Source organism: Hyperolius riggenbachi, chromosome 6 (assembly GCF_040937935.1).
Source record: "Hyperolius riggenbachi isolate aHypRig1 chromosome 6, aHypRig1.pri, whole genome shotgun sequence".
Classification (NCBI taxonomy): Eukaryota; Metazoa; Chordata; class Amphibia; order Anura; family Hyperoliidae; genus Hyperolius; species Hyperolius riggenbachi.
In genome coordinates this window covers 80,689,078-80,711,662 of record NC_090651.1, presented here as the reverse complement: position 1 = coordinate 80,711,662, position 22,585 = coordinate 80,689,078, and the positions used below count along the sequence as shown (strand labels likewise).

The 22,585-nt window shown below is 45.7% G+C and overlaps 1 protein-coding gene across 5 annotated transcripts in view; it reads right to left on the bottom strand.

Moving 5' to 3' along the window:
* LOC137522476 (vitamin D3 hydroxylase-associated protein-like) overlaps positions 1 to 22,585 on the bottom strand; it is a 124,556-nt gene that overhangs the window by 5,570 nt on the left and 96,401 nt on the right. For all 5 annotated transcript variants that reach the window (XM_068242540.1, XM_068242539.1, XM_068242538.1 and 2 more), the window contains exons 12-13: positions 18,576 to 18,619; positions 16,242 to 16,281 (exon numbers count right to left, since the gene is read on the bottom strand). In XM_068242540.1, the coding sequence (XP_068098641.1) occupies positions 16,242 to 16,281; positions 18,576 to 18,619 (84 nt within the window). The remainder of the gene's footprint in view (positions 1 to 16,241; positions 16,282 to 18,575; positions 18,620 to 22,585) is intronic.

The window sequence follows — 22,585 nt, the reverse complement described above, 5'->3', positions numbered from 1 at the left end:
TAATAAAAAAAAAATCATCTGTACAACACCGTACTGTGCCCTCACAGATTGAAGTTGATCCAGAGGAAGACAAACAACCCTTTCAAGGCTTGGGCCAATTAGCCTTGATAAAATTCCTGGATCAACACTGCCAGGAGTTGCCTATTAATTATGGAAGCGGGAAAAAAGGGCGCAGGCAGCTAGTGGACAAAAAGGGCGCCGCCATTCACGCTCATAATAAATAACGTTTAATGGGCGCCGAGCAAGAAAAAAGGGCGCCGGAGATAAATAATGTTTACAAACGGCGCCCGGAGATTTTTAATGATTTATAACTGTGCTTGTGGTGATTTAAGTTTATAAAATGCACCTGTGCCGAATAACGTTTATAAAAATACTAAACATATTTATCTTATTTAACTAATTAAAACATTATTTACAGTTTTATCCCTTACTGTTTGTAAAACATTATTATTCACAAAAGAAAGCGATCAGTACGTAACGTAAATTGCAATATATTTTTTGCAGCCACAATTAGTAAAACATTATTATCCACATAATAAAGCGATCAGTAAGGGGGGTGGTTAGGTTTAGGCACCACCAGGGGGGTCTTAGGTTTAGGCACCACCAGGGGGGTCTTAGGTTTAGGCACCACCAGGGGGGTCTTAGGTTTAAGCACCACCAGGGGGGTCTTAGGTTTAAGCACCACCAGGGGGGTCTTAGGGTTAGGCACCACCAGGGGGGTCTTAGGGTTAGGCACCACCAGGGGGGGTCTTAGGGTTAGGCACCACCAGGGGGGTCTTAGGGTTAGGCACCACCAAGGGGGTCTTAGGGTTAGGCACCACCAGGGGGTCTTAGGGTTAGGCACCACCAGGGGGGTCTTAGGGTTAGGCACCACCAGGGGGGTCTTAGGGTTAGGCACCACCAGGGGGGTCTTAGGGTTAGGGATAGGTACAGGGAGGGTTCTGTGTGAGAGTAGGCTTAGGTATAGTTTTAGTAAAATTTTAGTAATACTTACTAATGTTTTACAACACTTATTACGAACGTAGTTATATTTATATCATCGTTATAAAGAATATTTTCAGATTTTATTATAAGAACAAACCATAAATGAAGGTTATTCACAATAATATACAATTATAACAATTAAACATATATTATCGTTTTTTTAATAAACGTAAATTATAAGTTTCACTTTTGAAACAGGGAAGAATAATGTTTTCACAATTGCCGATTTCATAAACATTATTTAATGATTTATAATTTTGTAAAACATTATTTGGAAACGAAATATAGCACACTATTTTTATAAACGCTATTAATGATTAATTATTAATTAGCGTTTACACCCCGCGCCCTTTTTGTCCGGGCGCCCTTTTTGTACGTACACATTAATTATAGCTGAGGAGTCCCTTCAATGCAAGAAAATAATCAGGATGACTTTTACCAAAGTTGTGAGCTTCACCTGCTCCAATAAACTAGGAAATATTATCAATTAAATTTAGGTCTCATGTTGTTGGCAGTTACAGTGGGTTGCAAAAGTATTCGGCCCCATTGAAGTTTTCCACATTTTGTCATATTACTGCCACAAACATGAATCAATTTTATTGGAATTCCACATGAAAGACCAACACAAAGTGGTGTACACGTGAGAAGTGGAACGAAAATCATACATGATTCCAAACATTTTTTACAAATAAATAACTGTAAAGTGGTGTGTGCATAATTATTCAGCCCCCTTTGATCTGAGTGCAGTCAGTTGCCTATAGACATGGCCTGATGAGTGCTAATGACTAAATAGAGTGCACCGGTGTGTAATCTAATGTCAGTACAAATACAGCTGCTCTGAGAGGGCCTCAGAGGTTGTCTAAGAGAATATTGGGAGCAACAACACCGTGAAGTCCAAAGAACACACAAGACAGGTCAGGGATCAAGTTATTGAGAAATTTAAAGCAGGCTTAGGCTACAAAAAGATTTCCAAAGCCTTGAACATCCCATGGAGCACTGTTCAAGCGATCATTCAGAAATGGAAGGAGTATGGCACAACTGTAAACCTACCAAGACAAGGCCATCCACCTAAACTCACAGGCCGAACAAGGAGTGTGCTGATCAGAAATGCAGTCAAGAGGCCCATGGTGACTCTGGACGAGCTGCAGAGATCTACAGCTCAGGTGGGAGACTCTGTCCATAGGACAACTATTAGTCATGCACTGTACAAAGTTAGTCCTTTATGGAAGAGTGGCAAGAAGAAAGCCATTGTTAACAGAAAAGCATAAGAAGTCTCGTTTGCAGTTTGCCACAAGCCATGTGGAGGACACAGCAACCATGTAGAAGAAGGTGCTCTGGTCAGATGAGACTAAAATGGAACTTTTTGGCCAAAATGCAAAACGCTACAGTGGTGTGAAAAACTATTTGCCCCCTTCCTGATTTCTTATTCTTTTGCATGTTTGTCACACTTAAATGTTTCTGCTCATCAAAAACCGTTAACTATTAGTCAAAGATAACATAATTGAACACAAAATGTAGTTTTAAATGATGGTTTTTATTATTTAGTGAGAAAAAAAGCTCAAAACCTACATGGCCCTGTGTGAAAAAGTGATTGCCCCCCTTGTTAAAAAAAATAACTTAACTGTGGTTTATCACACCTGAGTTCAATTTCTGTAGCCAGCCCCAGGCCTAATTACTGCCACACCTGTTTCAATCAAGAAATCACTTAAATAGGAGATATCTGACACAGAGAAGTAGACCAAAAGCACCTCGAAAGCTAGACATCATGCCAAGATCCAAATTCAGGAACAAATGAGAACAAAAAGTACTGTAATTGAGATCTATCAGTCTGGTAAAGGTTATAAAGCCATTTCTAAAGCTTTGGGACTCCAGCGAACCACAGTGAGAGCCATTATCCACAAATGGCAAAAACATGGAACAGTGAAGAACCTTCCCAGGAGTGGCCAGCCGACCAAAATTACCCCAAGAGCACGGAGAAAACTCATCCGAGATGCCGCAAAAGACCCCAGGACAACATCTAAAGAGCTGCAGGCCTCACTTGCCTCAATTAAGGTCAGTGTTCATGACTCCACCATAAGAAAGAGACTGGGCAAAAATGGCCTGCATGGCAGATATCCAAGGCGCAAACCACTTTTAAGCAAAAAGAACATTAAGACTCGTCTCAATTTTGCTAAAAAACAGCTCAATGATTGCCAAGACTTTTTGGAAAATACCTTGTGGACCGACGAGACAAAAGTTGAACTTTTTGGAAGGTGCGTGTCCCATTACATCTGGCGTAGAAGTAACACAGCATTTCAGCAAAAGAACATCATACCAACAGTAAAATATGGTGGTGGTAGTGTGATGGTCTGGGGTTGTTTTGCTGCTTCAGGACCTGGAAGGCTTGCTGTGATAGATGGAACCATGAATTCTACTGTCTACCAAAAAATCCTGAAGGAGAATGTCCAGCCATCTGTTCGTCAACTCAAGCTGAAGCGATCTTGGGTGCTGCAGCAGGACAATGACCCAAAACACACCAGCAAATCCACCTCTGAATGGCTGAAGAAAAACAAAAGGAAGACTTTGGAGTGGCCTAGTCAAAGTCCTGACCTGAATCCTATTGAGATGTTGTGGCATGACCTTAAAGAGACTCCGTAACAAAAATTGCATCCTGTTTTTTATCATCCTACAAGTTCCAAAAGCTATTCTAATGTGTTCTGGCTAACTGCAGCACTTTATACTATCACTGTCTCTGTAATAAATCAATGTATCTTTCCCCTGTCAGACTTGTCGGCCTGTGTCTGGAAGGCTGCCAAGTTCTTCAGTGTTGTGGTTCTGCTATGAACTCACCCTTCCAGGCCCCTCTCTGCACACTGCCTGTGTGTTATTTAGATTAGAGCAGCTTCTCTCTTCTCTTCTCTCCTATCTTTTACAAGCTGGATAAATCGTCCTCTGAGCTGGCTGGGCTTTCACATACTGAGGAATTACAAACAAGGGCAAAGCTGTTTGCAGGAAGAAAAGAGCAGCCTGAAACTTCAGTGCATGGGGGAAAGAAACACACAAATGATCTCTTGAGATTCAAAAGGAATGCTGTATACAGCCTGCTTGTGTATGGATGTATTTTTCTATGTGTGGACATACTGTACATCAACCTACTTCCTGTTTTGGTGGCCATTTTGTTTGTTTACAAACAAACTTATTAAAACTGTTTTTAACCACTTTTAATGCGGCGAGGAGCGGCAAAATTGTGACAGAGGGTAATAGGAGATGTCCCCTAACGCACTGGTATGTTTACTTTTGCGCGATTTTAACAATACAGATTCTCTTTAAAAAGGCGGTTAATGCTAGAAAACCCTCAAATAAAGCTGAATTACAACAATTCTGCAAAGATGAGTGGGCCAAAATTCCTCCAGAGCGCTGTAAAAGACTTGTTGCATGTTATCGCAAATGCTTGATTGCAGTTATTGCTGCTAAGGGTGGCCCAACCAGTTATTAGGTTCAGGGGGCAATTTCTTTTTCACACAGGGCCATGTAGGTTTTGAGGGTTTTTTTCCTCACTAAATAATAAAAAACATCATTTAAAACTGCATTTTGTGTTCAATTATGTTATCTTTGACTAATAGTTAACGATTTTTAACGAATAGCTCCATTATTAATTTATCCATGTCCTTCATCTCGCGACTCCACTACACCTTTCCAGTAAGGGAGAGTAACTAACATCCATACTCCCCCTTACGTATTGCTTTTAAGTTTCCAGTATGTACCCTATCACTTCCATCAGCACAAATGGTTCTAAGCATTTATGCAATAATCATGGTCCCGGAACCACTGATCCAGTTCATTCACAACCAACCATACACTTTTCTCACAGCAGATTACGTCATGTCATGTCGTACCAATTTTTGGAGGTATTTACACTTGCCCCGGTTTTGCATAACTAGTCACTTTCCCTTTTTTTTTTAGCTTTGCACAGTATCACCTGTTACAATTTTTGTATCACATTAGTTTTTGAACAACCTTTGCCCCCAGCTGGTCCAGTGATTCTAGGGACACTAAAAGCACTGCACTTTAGTATTTGCAATGATACTAAAATATTTATTTATTTATTTTTCCTATGCATTTCTATGCTCTTATTATATGCAGAAAGCATTGATTTTGTATTATGCACGCACTTTGCAGCTTTATAGCTGCAATTTCCATTTTAGCCACAAGATGGCAGTAATACTTTCTGACTTACGATGTTGACTTGACTTGCATTGGTTGCCTGGGGAACCTAATACAGTGTCCCCCGTTTGAGCCACCGTAGTCAGGAAGTACATGACGTCACTTGCCTCCAGCCGTCCTGTTTGGTGAGCGGCCAATGGGGAGGCGTGACGTGAGGGCCCAGGGGAGGTGACGTATTCAGCGGCAGATCGCTGCACGCAGGCTTAGGAAGGGTTTATTAGCCAGCCTGCAACGAGACCACCCCGTATAGCCTCCGTAGAAGCGCATATCGCGCGAAACGGCCGTCAGGGTCTGCACCCACCGCACCCACCGCACCTGCTACATCCACCCACGGTATGTGTCTTTTCAATTTGTCTGGATGAATTTCCTTGCATTGATTTTACCAACGTCAAAATAAAGTGTACGACAGCAGTGCCGGCGCTTTCTTCTCCTCCTTTCAATTAACGATTTTTGATGAGCAGAAACATTTAAGTGTGACAAACATGCAAAAGAATAAGAAATCAGGAAGGGGGCAAATAGTTTTTCACACCACTGTATGTGTGGCAGAAAATTAACACTGCACATCACTCTGAACACACCATCCCCACTGTCAAATATGGTGGTGGCAGCATCATGCTCGGGGGGTGCATCTCTTCGGCAGGGACAGGGAAGCTGGTCAGAGTTGATGGGAAGATGGATGGAGCCAAATACAGGGCAAACTTGGAAGAAAACGTCTTGGAGACTGCAAAAGACTTGAGACTGGGGTGGAGGTTCACCTTCCAGCAGGACAATGACCCTAAATATAAAGCCAGGGCAACAATGGAATGGTTTAAAACAAAACATATCTACAGTGGAGGAAATAATTATTTGACCCCCTCACTGATTTTGTAAGTTTGTCCAATGACAAAGAAATGAAAAGTCTCAGAACAGTATCATTTCAATGGTAGGTTTTTTTTAACAGTGGCAGATAGCACATCAAAAGGAAAATCGAAAAAATAACCTTAAATAAAAGATAGCAACTGATTTGCATGTCATTGAGTGGAATAAGTTTTTGAACCCCTACCAACCATTAAGAGTTCTGGCTCCCACAGAGTGATTAGACACTTCTACTCAATTAGTCACCCTCATTAAGGACACCTGTCTTAACTAGTCACCTGTATAAAAGACACCTGTCTACAGAATCAATCAATCAAGCAGACTCCAAACTCTCCAACATGGAAAAGACCAAAAGAGCTGTCCAAGGATGTCAGAGACAAAATTGTAGACCTGCACAAGGCTGGAATGGGCTACAAAACCATTAGCAAGAAGCTGGGAGAGAAGGTGACAACTGTTGGTGCGATTGTTCGAAAATGGAAGGAGCACAAAATGACCATCAATCGACCTCGCTCTGGGGCTCCACGCAAGATTTCACCTCGTGGGGTGTCAATGGTTCTGAGAAAGGTGAAAAAGCATCCTAGAACTACACGGGAGGAGTTAGTGAATGACCTCAAATTAGCAGGGACCACAGTCACCAAGAAAACCATTGGAAACACATTACACCGCAATGGATTAAAATCCTGCAGGGCTCGCAAGGTCCCCCTGCTCAAGAAGGCACATGTGCAGGCCCGTCTGAAGTTTGCCAATGAACACCTGAATGATTCTGTGAGTGACTGGGAGAAGGTGCTGTGGTCTGATGAGACCAAAATAGAGCTCTTTGGCATTAACTCAACTCGCTGTGTTTGGAGGAAGAAAAATGCTGCCTATGACCCCCAAAACACCGTCCCCACCGTCAAGCATGGGGGTGGAAACATTTTGCTTTGGGGGTGTTTTTCTGCTAAGGGCACAGGACAACTTACTCGCATTAACGGGAAAATGGACGGAGCCATGTATCATGAAATCCTGAACGACAACCTCCTTCCCTCTGCCAGGAAACTGAAAATGGGTCATGGATGGGTGTTCCAGCACGACAATGACCCAAAACATCCAGCAAAGGCAACAAAGGAGTGGCTCAAGAAGAAGCACATTAAGGTCATGGAGTGGCCTAGTCAGTCTCCGGACCTTAATCCAATAGAAAACCTATGGAGGGAGCTCAAGTTCAGAGTTGCACAGAGACAGCCTCGAAACATTAGGGATTTAGAGATGATCTGCAAAGAGGAGTGGACCAACATTCCTCCTAAAATGTGTGCAAACGTTTGACCTCTGTGCTTGCAAACAAGGGTTTTTCCACTAAGTATTAAGTCTTTTATTGTTAGAGGATTCAAAAACTTATTTCACTCAATGAAATGCAAATCAGTTGCTATCTTTTATTTAAGGTTATTTTTTCGATTTTCCTTTTGATGTGCTATCTGCCACTGTTAAAATAAACCTACCATTGAAATGATACTGTTCTGAGACTTTTCATTTCTTTGTCATTGGACAAACTTATAAAATCAGTGAGGGGTCAAATAATTATTTCCTCCACTGTATGTGTTAGAATGGTCCAGTCAAAGTCCAGATCTAAATCCAATCAAGAATCTGTGGCAAGATCTGAAAACTGCTGTTCACAAATGCTGTCCATCTAATCTGACTGAGCTGGAGCTGTCTTGCAAAGAAGAATGGGCAAGGATTTGATTCTCTAGATGTGCAAAGCTGGTAGAGACTAGTGTTGGGCGAACAGTGTTCGCCACTGTTCGGGTTCTGCAGAACATCACCCTGTTCGGGTGATGTTCGAGTTCAGCCGAACACCTGACGGTGCTCGGCCAAACCGTTCGGCCACATGGCCGAACTAAGAGCGCATGGCCGAACGTTCCCCGAACGTTTGGCTAGCGCTGTGATTGGCCGAACGGGTCACGTGGTTCGGTCCCGAACGCGCTCTGATTGGCTGAACGGTCACGTGGTTCGGGTTAATAAATATCTGAACCACGTCATATCTCCGCCATTTGTCTGTGGGTTTAGCTTTGGGTAGGCAGGCAGGGTAGTTCGCTCTCCAGCCACGCTAGCCAGGGTCCCCCCCAGTCATTGTGTGTCGCTGCTGGGAACAGTAGTACACCGCTCGCTCAGCCACACTATATATAGCATTGTTTACTGCCACTGTGTACCTCGCTCAGCCACGCTATATATAGCATTGTGTTTTCTGACACTCTGTGTACACGGCTCAGCCTGACTATATAGCATTGTGTGTACTGCCACTGTGCACCTCGCTCAGCCACGCTATATATAGCATTGTGTTTACTGCCACTCTGTGTACACCGCTCAGCCAGACTATATAGCATTGTGTGTACTGCCACTCTGTGTACACGGCTCAGCCAGACTATATAGCATTGTGTGTACTGCCACTCTGTGTACACCGCTCAGCCAGACTATATAGCATTGTGTGTACTGCCACTCTGTGTACACGGCTCAGCCAGACTATATACCATTGTTTACTGACACTGTGTACACCGCTCAGCCAGACTATATACCATTGTTTACTGACACTCTGTGTACACGGCTCAGCCTGACTATATAGCATTGTGTGTACTGCCACTGTGCACCTCGCTCAGCCACGCTATATATAGCATTGTGTTTTCTGACACTCTGTGTACACGGCTTAGCCTGACTATATAGCATTGTGTGTACTGCCACTGTGCACCTCGCTCAGCCACGCTATATATAGCATTGTGTTTACTGCCACTCTGTGTACACGGCTCAGCCTGACTATATAGCATTGTGTGTACTGCCACTCTGTGTACACCGCTCAGCCAGACTATATAGCATTGTGTGTACTGCCACTCTGTGTACACGGCTCAGCCAGACTATATAGCATTGTGTTTACTTCCACTCTGTGTCTGCTGGGCCTGGGAACAGTAGTACACCGCTCACCCGCCACTGTATAGCATTGTGCTCTGTGTCGCTGCTGGGAATAGTGGTACACCGCTCACCCGCCACTGTATAGCATTGTGCTCTGTGTCGCTGCTGGGAATAGTGGTACTGTATAGCATTTCTGTACTGCCACTGTACTGCTGCCAGTCAGCGTGTACTGTAAGGATAAGTGAAATGAGGAAGAAATCCGGTGAAAGAGGAAGGGGCAAGGGAAGAGGTGTTTCCCCTGACGGTTCACGTACAGGCCACAGGGGAGCACCCAAGAAAACCCACTCAATACCGCCCATGTTGTCCAGGACAACAACCCTCACAGATCCAAAAGAACAGGACCAGATAATTACTTGGATGACCTCTCAAGCGTCCAGCAGTGGATTAAGCAGCACCAGCACATCACGCACGAGGTCCGAGTCCTCAGCCAGTTACAAGGAGCCAGTGGGCACAAAGCTGACACAACCGGCAGCGACACCACGCACACAACTGCCAGATACCCAGTCCGATGAATTACCTCAGGACACAATGGGGTATTCGCAGGAGCTATTCCCAGCCCAACAAACTTCCACCTTTCAAAGGTCAATGGAGGAACAGCCAGAAATGTTGTGCCCGGATTCACAACCATTAACTGTGGGAAATGCACCGCGCACTGAAATACAAGGCGAGTCCGAGGAGGACTCGGAAACCCAAATCCCAGAGCAAGTTGGGCAGGAGGGGTTGCAATTGCAGGAGGTCGGCCGACAAGATCTGGAAGACGACGTTGGAGTGAGCTGCGCAGAGGTTGTTCTGGGGAGCTCTACTCCACGGTGGCGGCCCCCCACAATGATATATGACGAGTTTGAGGAGATGGAAGAGGAGGGTATGGACAATGTGGACAGAGACCCAGATTTTGTTTGTGAACGAGAACATCGCCGTCGTAGCAGCAGCACAGATGAGTCTGTTGAAGAACCCACTGCTGCACGAGTTCGCCTTGTACCACAAGGTAAGCGGCGCGCAATTTCAGGCACCACAAGCGTGGAAGTTCAAGTGAGAGGCAAAAGAGGAGCAAACAGAAATCGCCAGCAAGGCAGGTGCTCCAAAGTCTGGGCTTTCTTTGAAGACTGCACTGAGGATGTTACCATGGCGATTTGCAAGGTGTGCAAGACCCGCCTGAGCAGGGGGAAAAGTATTAACAACCTCTCCACCACCAGCATGAGCCGCCACATGCTATCCAAACATCCCACTCTTTGGGCAAACTCGGCAGGACAGGGTACCAGCAACACTGCCTCCCTTGGGTTCACCAGACTCACCACCAGACCCGCCTCAGCAGCAGCGGTAGCCCAGCCATTGCGTGGTTCACAACATTCACAAACATCAGACGACGCTGACACTGTCACTTTCCGGAGTAGTGCTCTTGAGGTCTCCCAGTGTTCATCAAACACAACAACCAACAGCCCTTCCGTGTGCAGCGCTACGGTTCAGTTGTCTGTGTCGGAGATGTTTGAGCGCAAGAGGAAATTGCCAGCAAATGACCCCCGGGCCGTGGCAGTAACAGCCAGCATAGCCAAGCTTCTGGCCTGCGAAATGCTGCCATATCGAGTGGTGGAGACAAACAGCTTCAAGGGCATGATGTCAGTGGCCATCCCACGTTACGTGGTTCCCAGCCGCTACCACTTTGCGCGCTCTGCAGTGCCTGAGTTGCATGAGCACGTGGTCAGCAAAATAACCCGAAGCTTGAAGAATGCCGTTGCCTGCAAGGTTCACCTCACCACTGACACCTGGACGAGTGCGTTCGGCCAGGATCGATACATCTCCCTTACCGCGCACTGGGTGAACCTTGTGGAGCCTGGCAGCGATTCCTCACCTGCTACGGCGCGGGTGTTGCCCACGCCGCAAACAGCTGCACCGCCGTCCCTCCCACTGGATAACAACAGCAGCACCTACCTCTGACTCCTTCTCCTCCAACGCATCTCAAAGCTGTACCTCATCCGGAAACGCTAACCCAGCAGCAGTAGGATCGTGAAAGCAGTGCAGCACAGCTGTTGGCATGCGTCAGCAAGCGTTGCTGAAGCTGATCTGCCTTGGGGATAAGCAGCACACAGGGGAGGAAATTTGGAAGGGAATAAAGGAACAGACGGATTTGTGGCTGGCACCGCTGGACCTGAAACCGGGCATGGTTGTGTGTGATAATGGGAGTAATCTCATTCGCGCTTTAAGGTTGGCTAAGCTGACACACATCCCTTGCCTGGTGCACGTGATGAACCTAGTAGTTCAGCGGTTCCTGAGAACATACCCAGGCGTGGCCGATCTTCTGTTGAAGGTGCGTCGAGTGGCCAAACATTGTAGAAATTCCAGTACTGCTTCGGGGGCACTCGCCAAGATGCAGGAGCGCTTCAATCTCCCCCACCATCGCTTGCTGTGTGATGTCCCTACGCGCTGGAATTCTACGCTGCACATGCTAGCACGCTTTTGCGAGCAGAAGAGTGCAGTGGTCCAGTACATGACGGCGCAGTACCGAGGCGCATCTGGACAGCTGCCGAGCTTCTGTGGATCTGATTGGGCCAACATGTTGGACCTCTGCCAAGTCCTCCAAAATTTTGAGCAATCCACGTTGCTTGTGAGCAGTGACAACTCTTCAGTCAGCATTACCATACCACTGCTGTGTTTACTGAAGAGGTCAATGTTGAAAATCAAGGAAACAGCTGTCATGATGCAACTGGGGGAATCTGAAGGAGAAAACGATCAGCGTGATGGTACCAACATCAGGCCATCCGCCTCAGGGAACGCTGGCCCCAGCAGCTATGACGAAGAAGAGGAGGAGGAACAGCTGGAGTTGGAGCAGGAATTTCCTGCCACCACTGACGAGGGCCAGAGCGGTGCACGTTGGACTTCCACAATTCAGCGCGAATGGTCAGCAGAAGCAGACCAGGAGGAAGGTGACGACTATGATGCATCACAACAACTATCACAACGCTCACAAGAGGATGATGAGGATTCTGGTAGGACTCTGGCACACATGGCTCAATTCATGCTAGACTGCATTGAACGCGACCCACGCATTGTGCGCATTCTGGACAACACCAATTACCGGGTTTATACCCTTCTGGATCCACGGTACAAACACAATGTTCCAAAACTGCTTGAAGAAAGAGTCAGACAGGTCAAAATGGAAGAATACCAGCAGGCCCTTGTGGAGACTTTAGAGAGGAGATTGACATCCTCCCCCTCCTCTAGCCAGTTGTACGCCGACAGACTGACTTCCGCAAACCCAGGACGACCAGGAGGGCAGCAAACAACGCAAGCCGCAGCTAGTGCCCAAAAGGGAATGGTATCGGCAGTGTCCTTGGAGTGGGAAAATTTTCTGACACCCATGCAGCAGCAGCCCACTGAACAGGAAGCGTGCAGATCCACCTCCAACACCGATCGCCTGGAGAAGATGGTCAAGGACTACATGTCAGATGACGTAGCTGTGTCGAACAATCCATCTGCACCCTTCAACTATTGGGTATCGAAGCTAGACACCTGGCACAAACTGGCAATGTACGCAATAGAGGTGCTGGCTTGCCCGGCAGCCAGCGTTATGTCGGAACGCTGTTTCAGTGCTGCCGGAGGCATCGTCACAGATCGGCGTATCCGCCTCTCCACAGAAAATGCAGACCGTCTGACTCAAATTAAATTAAATTAAAATGAATCAATCCTGGATTGGAAATGACTACGCAACACTCCAGGACCCCAACCAAGTAACATGACCAATGAACATCTGGGATGGTGTAGCGTTTCCGGTCCCTGTTTATTGAACCTCTCATCTGTATTACATTTATGACTGCATGGCGGCAAAAAGCATTGCTGCTATATCCGCACGCTTTTTGTCCTCATGCAAGGCCTGGGTTGTTGTGTCTCAAAAAGCATGGCCTTCTCCTCCTGCGCCTGCTCCAGTTCCATCACGTGTGCTGCTGCTGCTGCTGGGTTAGCGTTGCCGGTCCCTCCCTGTTTATGGAACCTCTTATCTTTATTACATTTATGACTGCATGGCGGTACAAAGCATGCTATCCGCATGCTTCTTGTCCTCATGCAAGGCCTGGGTTGTTGTGTCTCACAAAGCGTGGCCTTCTCCTCCTGCGCCTCCTCCTGTTCCATCACGTCTGCTGCTGCTGGGTTAGCGTTGCCGCGTGGTCCCTGTTTATTGAACCACTTATCTTTATTACATTTATGACTGCATGGCGGTACAAAGCATGCTATCCGCACGCTTCTTGTCCTCATGCAAGGCCTGGGTTGTTGTGTCTCACAAAGCGTGGCCTTCTCCTCCTGCGCCTCCTCCTGTTCCATCACGTCTGCTGCTGCTGGGTTAGCGTTGCCGCGTGGTCCCTGTTTATTGAACCACTTATCTTTATTACATTTATGACTGCATGGCGGTACAAAGCATGCTATCCGCACGCTTCTTGTCCTCATGCAAGGCCTGGGTTGTTGTGTCTCACAAAGCGTGGCCTTCTCCTCCTGCGCCTCCTCCTGTTCCATCACGTCTGCTGCTGCTGGGTTAGCGTTGCCGCGTGGTCCCTGTTTATTGAACCACTTATCTTTATTACATTTATGACTGCATGGCGGTACAAAGCATGCTATCCGCATGCTTCTTGTCCTCATGCAAGGCCTGGGTTGTTGTGTCTCACAAAGCGTGGCCTTCTCCTCCTGCGCCTCCTCCTGTTCCATCACGTGTGCTGCTGCTGGTGCTGGGTTAGCGTTACCTCTTGGAACCTCTTCTCTGTATTACATTTATGACTGCATGGCGAAAAAAAGCATGTTACCTGTGCAAAGAAACAAGACATTTTCCACATTTAAAAGACAGTTTTTCCTTTGAAACTTTAGAATCAATTTTCTCAAAAACTATAAGCTCTTTTTCAAATATTTTTTTTCCTCTTGTACCCACTCCCAAGGTGCACATACCCTGCTAATTTGGGGTATGTAGCATGTAAGGAAGCTTTACAAAGCACGAAAGTTCGGGTCCCCATTGACTTCCATTATGTTCGGAGTTCGGCGCGAACACCCGAACATCGCGGCGATGTTCGGCGAACGTTCTCGAACCCGAACATCTAGGTGTTCGCCCAACACTAGTAGAGACATACCCTAAAAGACTGGCAGCTGTAATTGCAGCAAAAGGTGGTTCTACAAAGTACTGACTCAGGGGGCTGAATAATTACGCACACCCCACTTTGCAGTTATTTATTTGTAAAAAATGTTTGGAATGATGTATGATTTTCAATTCACTTCTCACATGTACACCACTTTGTATTGGTCTTTCACGTGGAATTCCAATAAAATTGATGCATATTTGTGGCAGTAATGTGACAAAATGTGGAAAACTTCAAGGGGGCCGAATACTTTTGCAACCCACTGTATCTACACCCATGGTGGACTTGTTGACACAGTTGACTTTCTGTATGAATTAACTTAACCTTATCTTGGTCACACTCTTAGATTAGTATTTCAAGTTAATCCATAAACCCTGACTACTAAGTATGGATACTAGCGCTAAGGTGTCTGCAACGTTCAGTAGTATAAGTAGGATTGAAGCAGTATTTCAGTATATGTCCAGCTCAGTGGAAAATAGTGCCACAAGACTTCATGTAGCATTTCTGAGTCTCTAGAAGTAGCCACCAGAGAGGTCCCAAATACTGCTTTAACCATATGGCCCTGCTGACAAACTCCAGAAACTATGGCTTGATGTAAATGTAGTCTTCTGTAGCAATAGTCCTTCCACCAAAAGCAGTGGTGTAACAATAAGGCATGCAGCAGTTGTGATTGCATCAGAGCTCCTTGACCAGAGGAGTTCACCAGGGACCCGCTTCATCAGCTGTATAAACTCTTCATTGGTACTATGCTGCTAATAATCACCTTGATAAGTGCTTGCTCTGAATAGTGGTAATCATTAACCTATGAGCAGCGTCAATAGAGTTAGCTCGTTTGCCATACAGCACAGACCAAAAGTTTGAACACTGCAAAGCACTAATCAAAGCAAAGCAAAAGGTGGCTACTTTGAAGAACCTAGAATATGACATATTTTCAGTTGTTTCACACTTTTTGGTCATGTACTATACTTCCACATGTGTTAATTCATAGCTTGGATGCATTCAGTGTGAATCTACAATGTTCATAGTCATGAAAATAAAGAAAACTCTTTGAATGAGAATGTGTGTCCAAACGTTTGGTCTGTACTGTATATGCACTGTTTTTGACCTCAGTCATCATAACTTGTGTTGTAATTATCTTGGAATGCTTTGATCTCTCCCTGCTTACAAAAAAAATACAGAAACTGAAAGCAGAAGTCCCCTATTATTGTTTCACAATACCCCCTAGTGACAAGTGGCCATAAATAAACATTACAGCAGTACTAATTAGAAGCTAGGATATCTAACAAAGAAGAAATAAAAAAAGTGCTAAAATAAATTGGCCTGGAGCACTTGCACTTGGCTGCTAAAGGGTTCATAAACAGCTCCTCAACACTACTTAAGTAAACTTGAAGCAAGGAAACTCACTTCTGGTTTGATACTTGCCTATGGAGAGAGAGGGCTTCCCAGTCCTCTCTCTGTCTCTTCATTCACACGCTGTGCTCTGTTCAAATTTCCTGCCGACAGCGTCTTTGCCTCTCTTTGGGCAAGCTCCGTACTGGGCACATAAAGAGACCTGCAGGCTTCTTCAACATGAAAATCAGATCGTTGCAATGGGGGCCCGGTGGTGGAACAAGGGGATGCAGAGAGGGCCATGAAGGATCGATGGGGTCCAGACCTTTCCCTCTTTTCAGGTGAGTATGCAACTCTTTCTTTTTTGGCCCACTGCATGTGCCAGAAATGGATTAAGATGAAATGGGGCCTTAGGCAAGATAGCAGTGTTCGCCCACAGCTGATGGTCAGTAAGCTTTTTTAGTAAGATTTGGTGGGGGATAGCATCCACCAGGCCCCTGGTCTCCCTCCAAGCTGTAGGCAACTGCCTAGGTTTGCCTTGTGGATGATCCAGGTCTGAATGTCCTTAACAGGCTTTGGAGCTCCATATAAATGTTGTGTATAGAGTGATTGAGGGAGTCCAATGTAAAACTTCCACTGGGGCCCTTAGCTGCTTAGCTACTCCACTGACTGAAAGCGCACAAATTCCTTTAGTGGAAACAACCAACCATCTTCTCCAAAAGCAGTTCCAGTCCTGAAAATAGCTCTGATTTTGGAGTGAAAATATCCCTGTAAATGACAAGGTATTCCCTATTCTCTATTCACATTCATTGCCAACAGGATGTTTGATATTACCTGAAGTGCTTTTTTGTCCATCCAGTGTTCCTTCACAGATCTATCCAAGGAAAGAACAAAACAATTATTGCCAGTTTACAAAAGGTAATCAAATTATATACATGATGAGACAAGTATACTAAAGGCCCATACACACGTCGGATTTCCGCGAACGACGGGTGGTTTGAAGTCCCGTCGTTCGCCCGCTAAATCGGGCGTGTGTACAGACTGTCGTTCGCTTGACAAGAGTGAGTTTGAGCGATCCGCCCGGCGGATCGCTCAAACTCACTCTTGTCAAGCGAACGACAGTCTGTACACACGCCCGATTTAGCGGGCGAACAACGGAACGACGGGACTTCAAACCACCCGTCGTTCGCGGAAATCCGACGTGTGTATGGGCCTTTATGCTGAATGTAAATGCAAGTAAATAGAATGTAAAGCAACCCAAGCAGGATAGTTTGGGCCAGGACTGCTCTTATCTTTCACTCTGGGGCCTATTTATAAATACAATGAGATCTGGTAAGAGATTGTAATCAGGTTGTCCTTTTCTGTAAAGCACTGGTAGAGACTGGTCATTATCTCTGTTGCATTGTCTTCTGGTTTCTCCTGCTGAGTAGAACAATGCTTAATTGCTAGGCAGATAGATGGTTAGAAAGATAATTTCCAACATGTTGGAAATTATCTATCTGGCAGGTAAATCGAAAGACAGCCATACACTGGTCAATTTGCCATCAGATCCGACCTCCAGATAGATCAGTCTCTGATCGAATCTGATCAGAGAGGGATCGTATGGCTGCCTTTACTGCAAACAGATTGTGAATAAATTTCAGCATAAAACCGATCACAAACTGTGAAGCTTCCGCTGCCGCTGCCGCCCCGCCCCCCAGCCCCCCCCCCCCCCCCCCTCCTGCATACATTACCTGCTCCGGCCGGCACGTGTCCCCCGGTCTCCGCTGTCTGTTCCTCCGTGCTCGGCTCCTCCAGCTACACTGAACATTCTGCCGGGGAAGTTTAAACAGTAGAGGGCGCCCTACTGGTTAAACTTCCTGCCGGGACAGGAAGTTCAGTGAAGCTGGAGGGGCCGAGCACAGAGAAGTGACTGTGGAGAGAGCGGGGACATGGGCCGGCGGAGCAGGTAATGTACTGCAGCTAGCGTCGGTCATGGGCATTCGAACGCCGCTATTGACGCACTCCCGACCTGCCGGCGATCGAGCGAAATCTTCCGCGCGGACGGATCGACGGGAACAATTGATTTTGGATGGAAATTGATCGTTCTGTCAGCGTTTGTGCAATGATTTCACAGCAGATTCGATCACAGTGATCGAATCTGCTGTATATCGGTGGGAAAATCGTTAGGTGTATGGGCCCCTTAACAGAAAATTGTATGGTGTGTACTAGGCATAAGACAATAGTAGGAGGAGTAAGAAAATGACAACAGTAATAATGGCTATACATCAGGCGACTTAATTATTATAATCAAATTGGATGAAAATCGGTGCTGCCAAGTGCATGCCCGACCGACAATGTGACCAATTTCGGTATGAAAATTGGTTGCATTCTCGATCGCACATGCTGCAAGATGTTGCTCGATTGGGTGCATGGCGGTTACGTCGTGCAATTTCCTGATGATCATCGAACACAACGAAACCCCCGACACTGTCCCCCCTAATGTCAATGTCCTTCCCATCCCCAGTGTAAAGTGTATATATTACCTGACCGCGGCCTCCGCTTGTCCCTCTGCTGATCCGGGCGTATTCCCCTCTCCATACACGCACGCCCCACGTGGTTTCCTAGTAAGGGCCCGCGTGTGGCATCCCACATGCGCGCTTACTAGGAAACCAAGTGGGGCGCACGTGTATGCAGTGGAGGAATCCCAGAAGCCAGCGGGGGACAAGCGGAGGCCGCAGAGAGGTAATGTATTCACTTTACACTGGGGAGCAGAGGGACATTGACATTAAGGGACAGCATTGGGGCGGCGAGGGGGGACATATGCGGCGCACAAGGCTGATTCCCGGGAGATTTCATGCTGAATTTGATCAGGAATCGGCCTGTGTTGTATGGGCAGCTGACAGATCTCTCTCTAATCAGATTCGATTAAATAGAGATTTGTCTCTTGGATGTATGGCTACCTTAAAGGGAGGAGCTTGATAAAGGTCATATTAGGTAGAAAGGTACTGTAGGTGATAGAAGCTGGGGATAATTCCGGCAATGGTGTGGGTGGAAATGCATATGACAAACTGAGGACATGGTTACAAAATGATGGTGTGAAGGCGGTGGAGCAGAGGTTATGCATTGGGGATGGAGGGAGAGGGGGGGAGGGGGGAGAGTAGTTGGATGGGGGGGTTCAGCTCTTACCCTGCTCCAGCAGCTGAGTAGATGAATTTGGACATGCGAGGAGCCTGCAAGACATTTCCAGCATGAGAAAAGTAAAAGATTATATAAATGTTATGTTGTGGAATCACAATCTCTCTAGAGGTGCAGAAATTTGTTCTGTTTCATGTCCAAGTTTATGATGTGAATGAAAATTGGATGTATATATCCAAACAGATCTCTAACCTACGCAATTAACTGCAACTTTGTGAACATTTTTGATACCTTCCAATTAGATAGAAGAGTAAAGTATAATAAAGTCGTAATACCCTGTGTTGATGTGGCATCATAGGCAGCATCAATCTGCCCTCTTGGAGACTCCCTATATCCCTGTAATTGGGTGTCACTCCTGGTAAAGTGGGGGATGTGGAGGGTATGAAAGCAGGTCTCTTGGTGCCCTGTTTACCACCCCCTCCAAACAGTCCCCTGGATCTTATTGTTTATTCTACTCTCCCGATACATCCAATCTGACAACACTCCATTAACCAAATTCCTGCCTCCTTCCATTCATTTCACAGTCCACCACCCAACAAATTTCCACTCAATCAATATCTCCTCTATTCAGTCAATATGCCCCAACCAGTTTTCCTCCTCTATCCAGAGTTACAGATTACCCAGCAAGCTCATGGCAAACCAGAACTCCTAGGTGACTAGTGTGTAAGGGGCTACAAAGGACCAAAAAGCCCTCTAAAGGTGCCCATACATCAGGCAATGTATGGGCAGATCAACCAAGAGGAAAACATCCCTTTGATCAAATCTGATTGGAGAGAGATCTGTTGCCTGCCCATACACCACAGGCCGATTCACAATCTATTACATGATGAAATCGATCCAGAATCTGCCTTGTGATGCTGCATCCGACGTCTTTCCGGCCTGACACTGTGCCACCGTAATGTTCCATGTACCCTGTACTGGAGACTATTTGTGTCTCCAGTGCAGGGCTTCGGGCGCCATCTTCCCATAGCCCTGCTATTCCATTCAGAGCGGGAGTATCGTCCAGGGAGCAGCGCGCCAGAGGCTGGTGCTCCAACCGGCTGGGAGAGGAGACTTCTGTCAGGTGAGTAAATTTTTTTTTTTTTTTTTTGCAGGTAAAATGTTACCCAAATTGTGTGTATTTTCTGCTGAAATGTTGCCCAAATTGCGTTTGTTTTCTGCTGAAATGTTGCCCAAATTGCGTTTATTCTCTGCTGAAATGTTGCTCACATTGCGTTTATTCTCTGCTGAAATGTTGCCCACATTGCATTTATTTTCTGGTGTCTAGGGTAACTGTTGCTGCATTTAATGGTCATAGTTGGCTATATTTGCTGCTTTGGGGTTATGGTTACGCTCCGCCCACACAATGTCATGGCCACACCCATATTCCAGTGCGGTGTGCGTAGAACACCCCTTCCCCAGTCCCCCCTCCCGCTCCACCCACATGTCATAACCACGCCCACTTTCTGTGGAATAGCTGGCTACCTGCACTCTCTAGGCCCACCCATCTCCATGACTACGGTGAGATCTTATCATGGAGATGGGGGAACTGGGGAAGATAAATTGTCGGTGGAGCCTGATGGGGGGGGGGGGGGGGGGGGGAAGGGGGGCACATCTGAAAACCTATACTTGGGGATGCTCATCCTGCTTACTTATACAGGAGGTCCTTTGACTACCTATACTTGGGGATCCTTCTGCCTACCAATGCTGGGGGTGCTACTTCTGACTATGTATATTGGATGAGTCCTTCTAGCTATCTATACCTGAGGCCCTCTGGCTACCTCTACTAAGGCGGCTAACTTTGACTACCCATACTGTGGGTGTACCTATACTGGGGGTACTGTGGGGGCGGGGGGGGGGGGGGACTTCTGTTCTGGCGCTACCTATACTTGTGACTGAGCCTTCGGCTACCTAGCATACCTAGCATACCCCAATAAGCAATAAAAGTTGCCAATTGCTTATTGGGGTATGCTACAGACCACCTCATATTAATGAAGCTGCAGAACTGCAATTACTACAGCAAATTGAAAAAGCGGCAAGTAAAAATGAGGTCATAGTTATGGGCGACTTCAACTTTCCAGACATTGACTGGGGTATTGAGGCTACCCATTCTGGTAAAAGCAGCAGATTTCTGGCAGCACTACAGGACAATTACTTGACTCAAATGGTAACGGAACCAACTAGGGGGAATGCGTTACTGGATCTGATCATTTCGAATAGACCAGATAATGTATCAAATGTGCAGGTTCAAGAACATTTGGGAAATAGTGATCACAACATGATAACGTTTGATCTGGTGACTGATAGGCCACGGGGCAGCGGGACCACTAAAACTATGAATTTTAGAAAAGCAAAGTTCAATCAAATTAGGCAGGCACTAAGTTTGGTGAACTGGGATAATGTACTACAAGGGGAGGACACTGAAGGGAAATGGCAAGCTTTTAAACGTATTCTCAATCAATATTGTAGTATGTATATCCCATATGGAAACAAAATGTCTAGGAATAAAAAAAGGCCTCTATGGATGAATAGAAAGGTTAGAGATAAAATGAAGAGGAAAAAGAATGCCTATAAGGTCCTAAAACAGGAGGGGTCCGAGGCTGCACTCAGCAATTACAAGGAGTGCAATAAAAATTGTAAAAAAGAAATTAGGCTAGCAAAGATCGAAGCTGAAAATCAAATCGCTAGGGATATCAAATCTAACCCAAAAAAGTTTTACAAGTACATCAACTCTAAAAAAAGAAAGGTTGACTGTATAGGACTCCTAAAGGATGAAGGTGGAAACTCAATGGTGGATGACCAAGGTAAGGCAGAGTTATTAAATGCTTTCTTTGCTTCTGTCTTTACAAAGGAAACAGCACTGTTGCAAATTACAGAGGCGGAAGAGTCTCAATCTTCTAACTGTAATATTAAATACTTAACGCAGGAAGAAGTAAAGGCAAGACTAAATAAATTAAAAATAGACAAGGCACCTGGCCCGGATGGCATGCATCCTCGGGTCCTAAGGGAATTAAGTTCAGTTATAGATAAACCCCTTTATCTTATCTTTTGTGACTCTCTTGCAACTGGCAGAGTCCCAGTGGATTGGCGTACAGCCCACGTTTTCCCATTATTTAAGAAGGGCAAAAAATCAGATCCAGGAAATTATAGACCTGTAAGCTTAACATCAGTTGTATGCAAACTATTTGAGGGGTTACTAAGAGATACTATACATGACTTCATAGTAGAAAATAATCTTATTTCTCAGCATCAACATGGGTTTACTAAAGACAGGTCCTGTTTGACTAACATGCTCAGCTTTTATGAGGTAGTGAATGCTAATATGGATATTGGGAATGCTGTAGATGTGATATACTTAGACTTTGCTAAGGCCTTCGACACTGTTCCCCACAAAAGTCTGGTGCAAAAGATGAGGATGCAAGGACTGGGGAAGAGTCTGTGTGCTTGGATAGGGAACTGGCTAATGGACAGAAAACAAAGAGTTGTGGTCAATGGATCATACTCAAAATGGGAGACTGTTAGCAGTGGGGTCCCACAGGGGTCTGTACTGGGTCCAGTGCTCTTCAATTTATTTATTAATGACCTAGTGGATACAGTAGTGAGCAATGTTGCTATTTTTGCAGATGATACAAAATTGTGCAGAATCATCAACTCTAAGGAAGATAGTGTTATATTGCAACAGGATCTGGATAGGATGGCTATATGGGCACATACATGGCAGATGAAATTCAATGTTGACAAATGTAAAGTCATGCATTTTGGTCGTACCAATGGTCTAACACCATACAAAATAAATGGGATACAGTTGGGGACATCAAACTTGGAGAAGGACTTAGGAGTACTCATCGACAACAAGTTAAATAATCGTACTCAATGCCAAGCCGCTGCAGCTAAAGCTAACAAAATTTTGGGATGCATTAAAAGGGAAATAAAAACTCGAGATGCTAGCATAATATTGCCCCTGTTTAACTCTCTAGTAAGGCCACATCTGGAATATGGAATTCAGTTCTGGGCACCACATT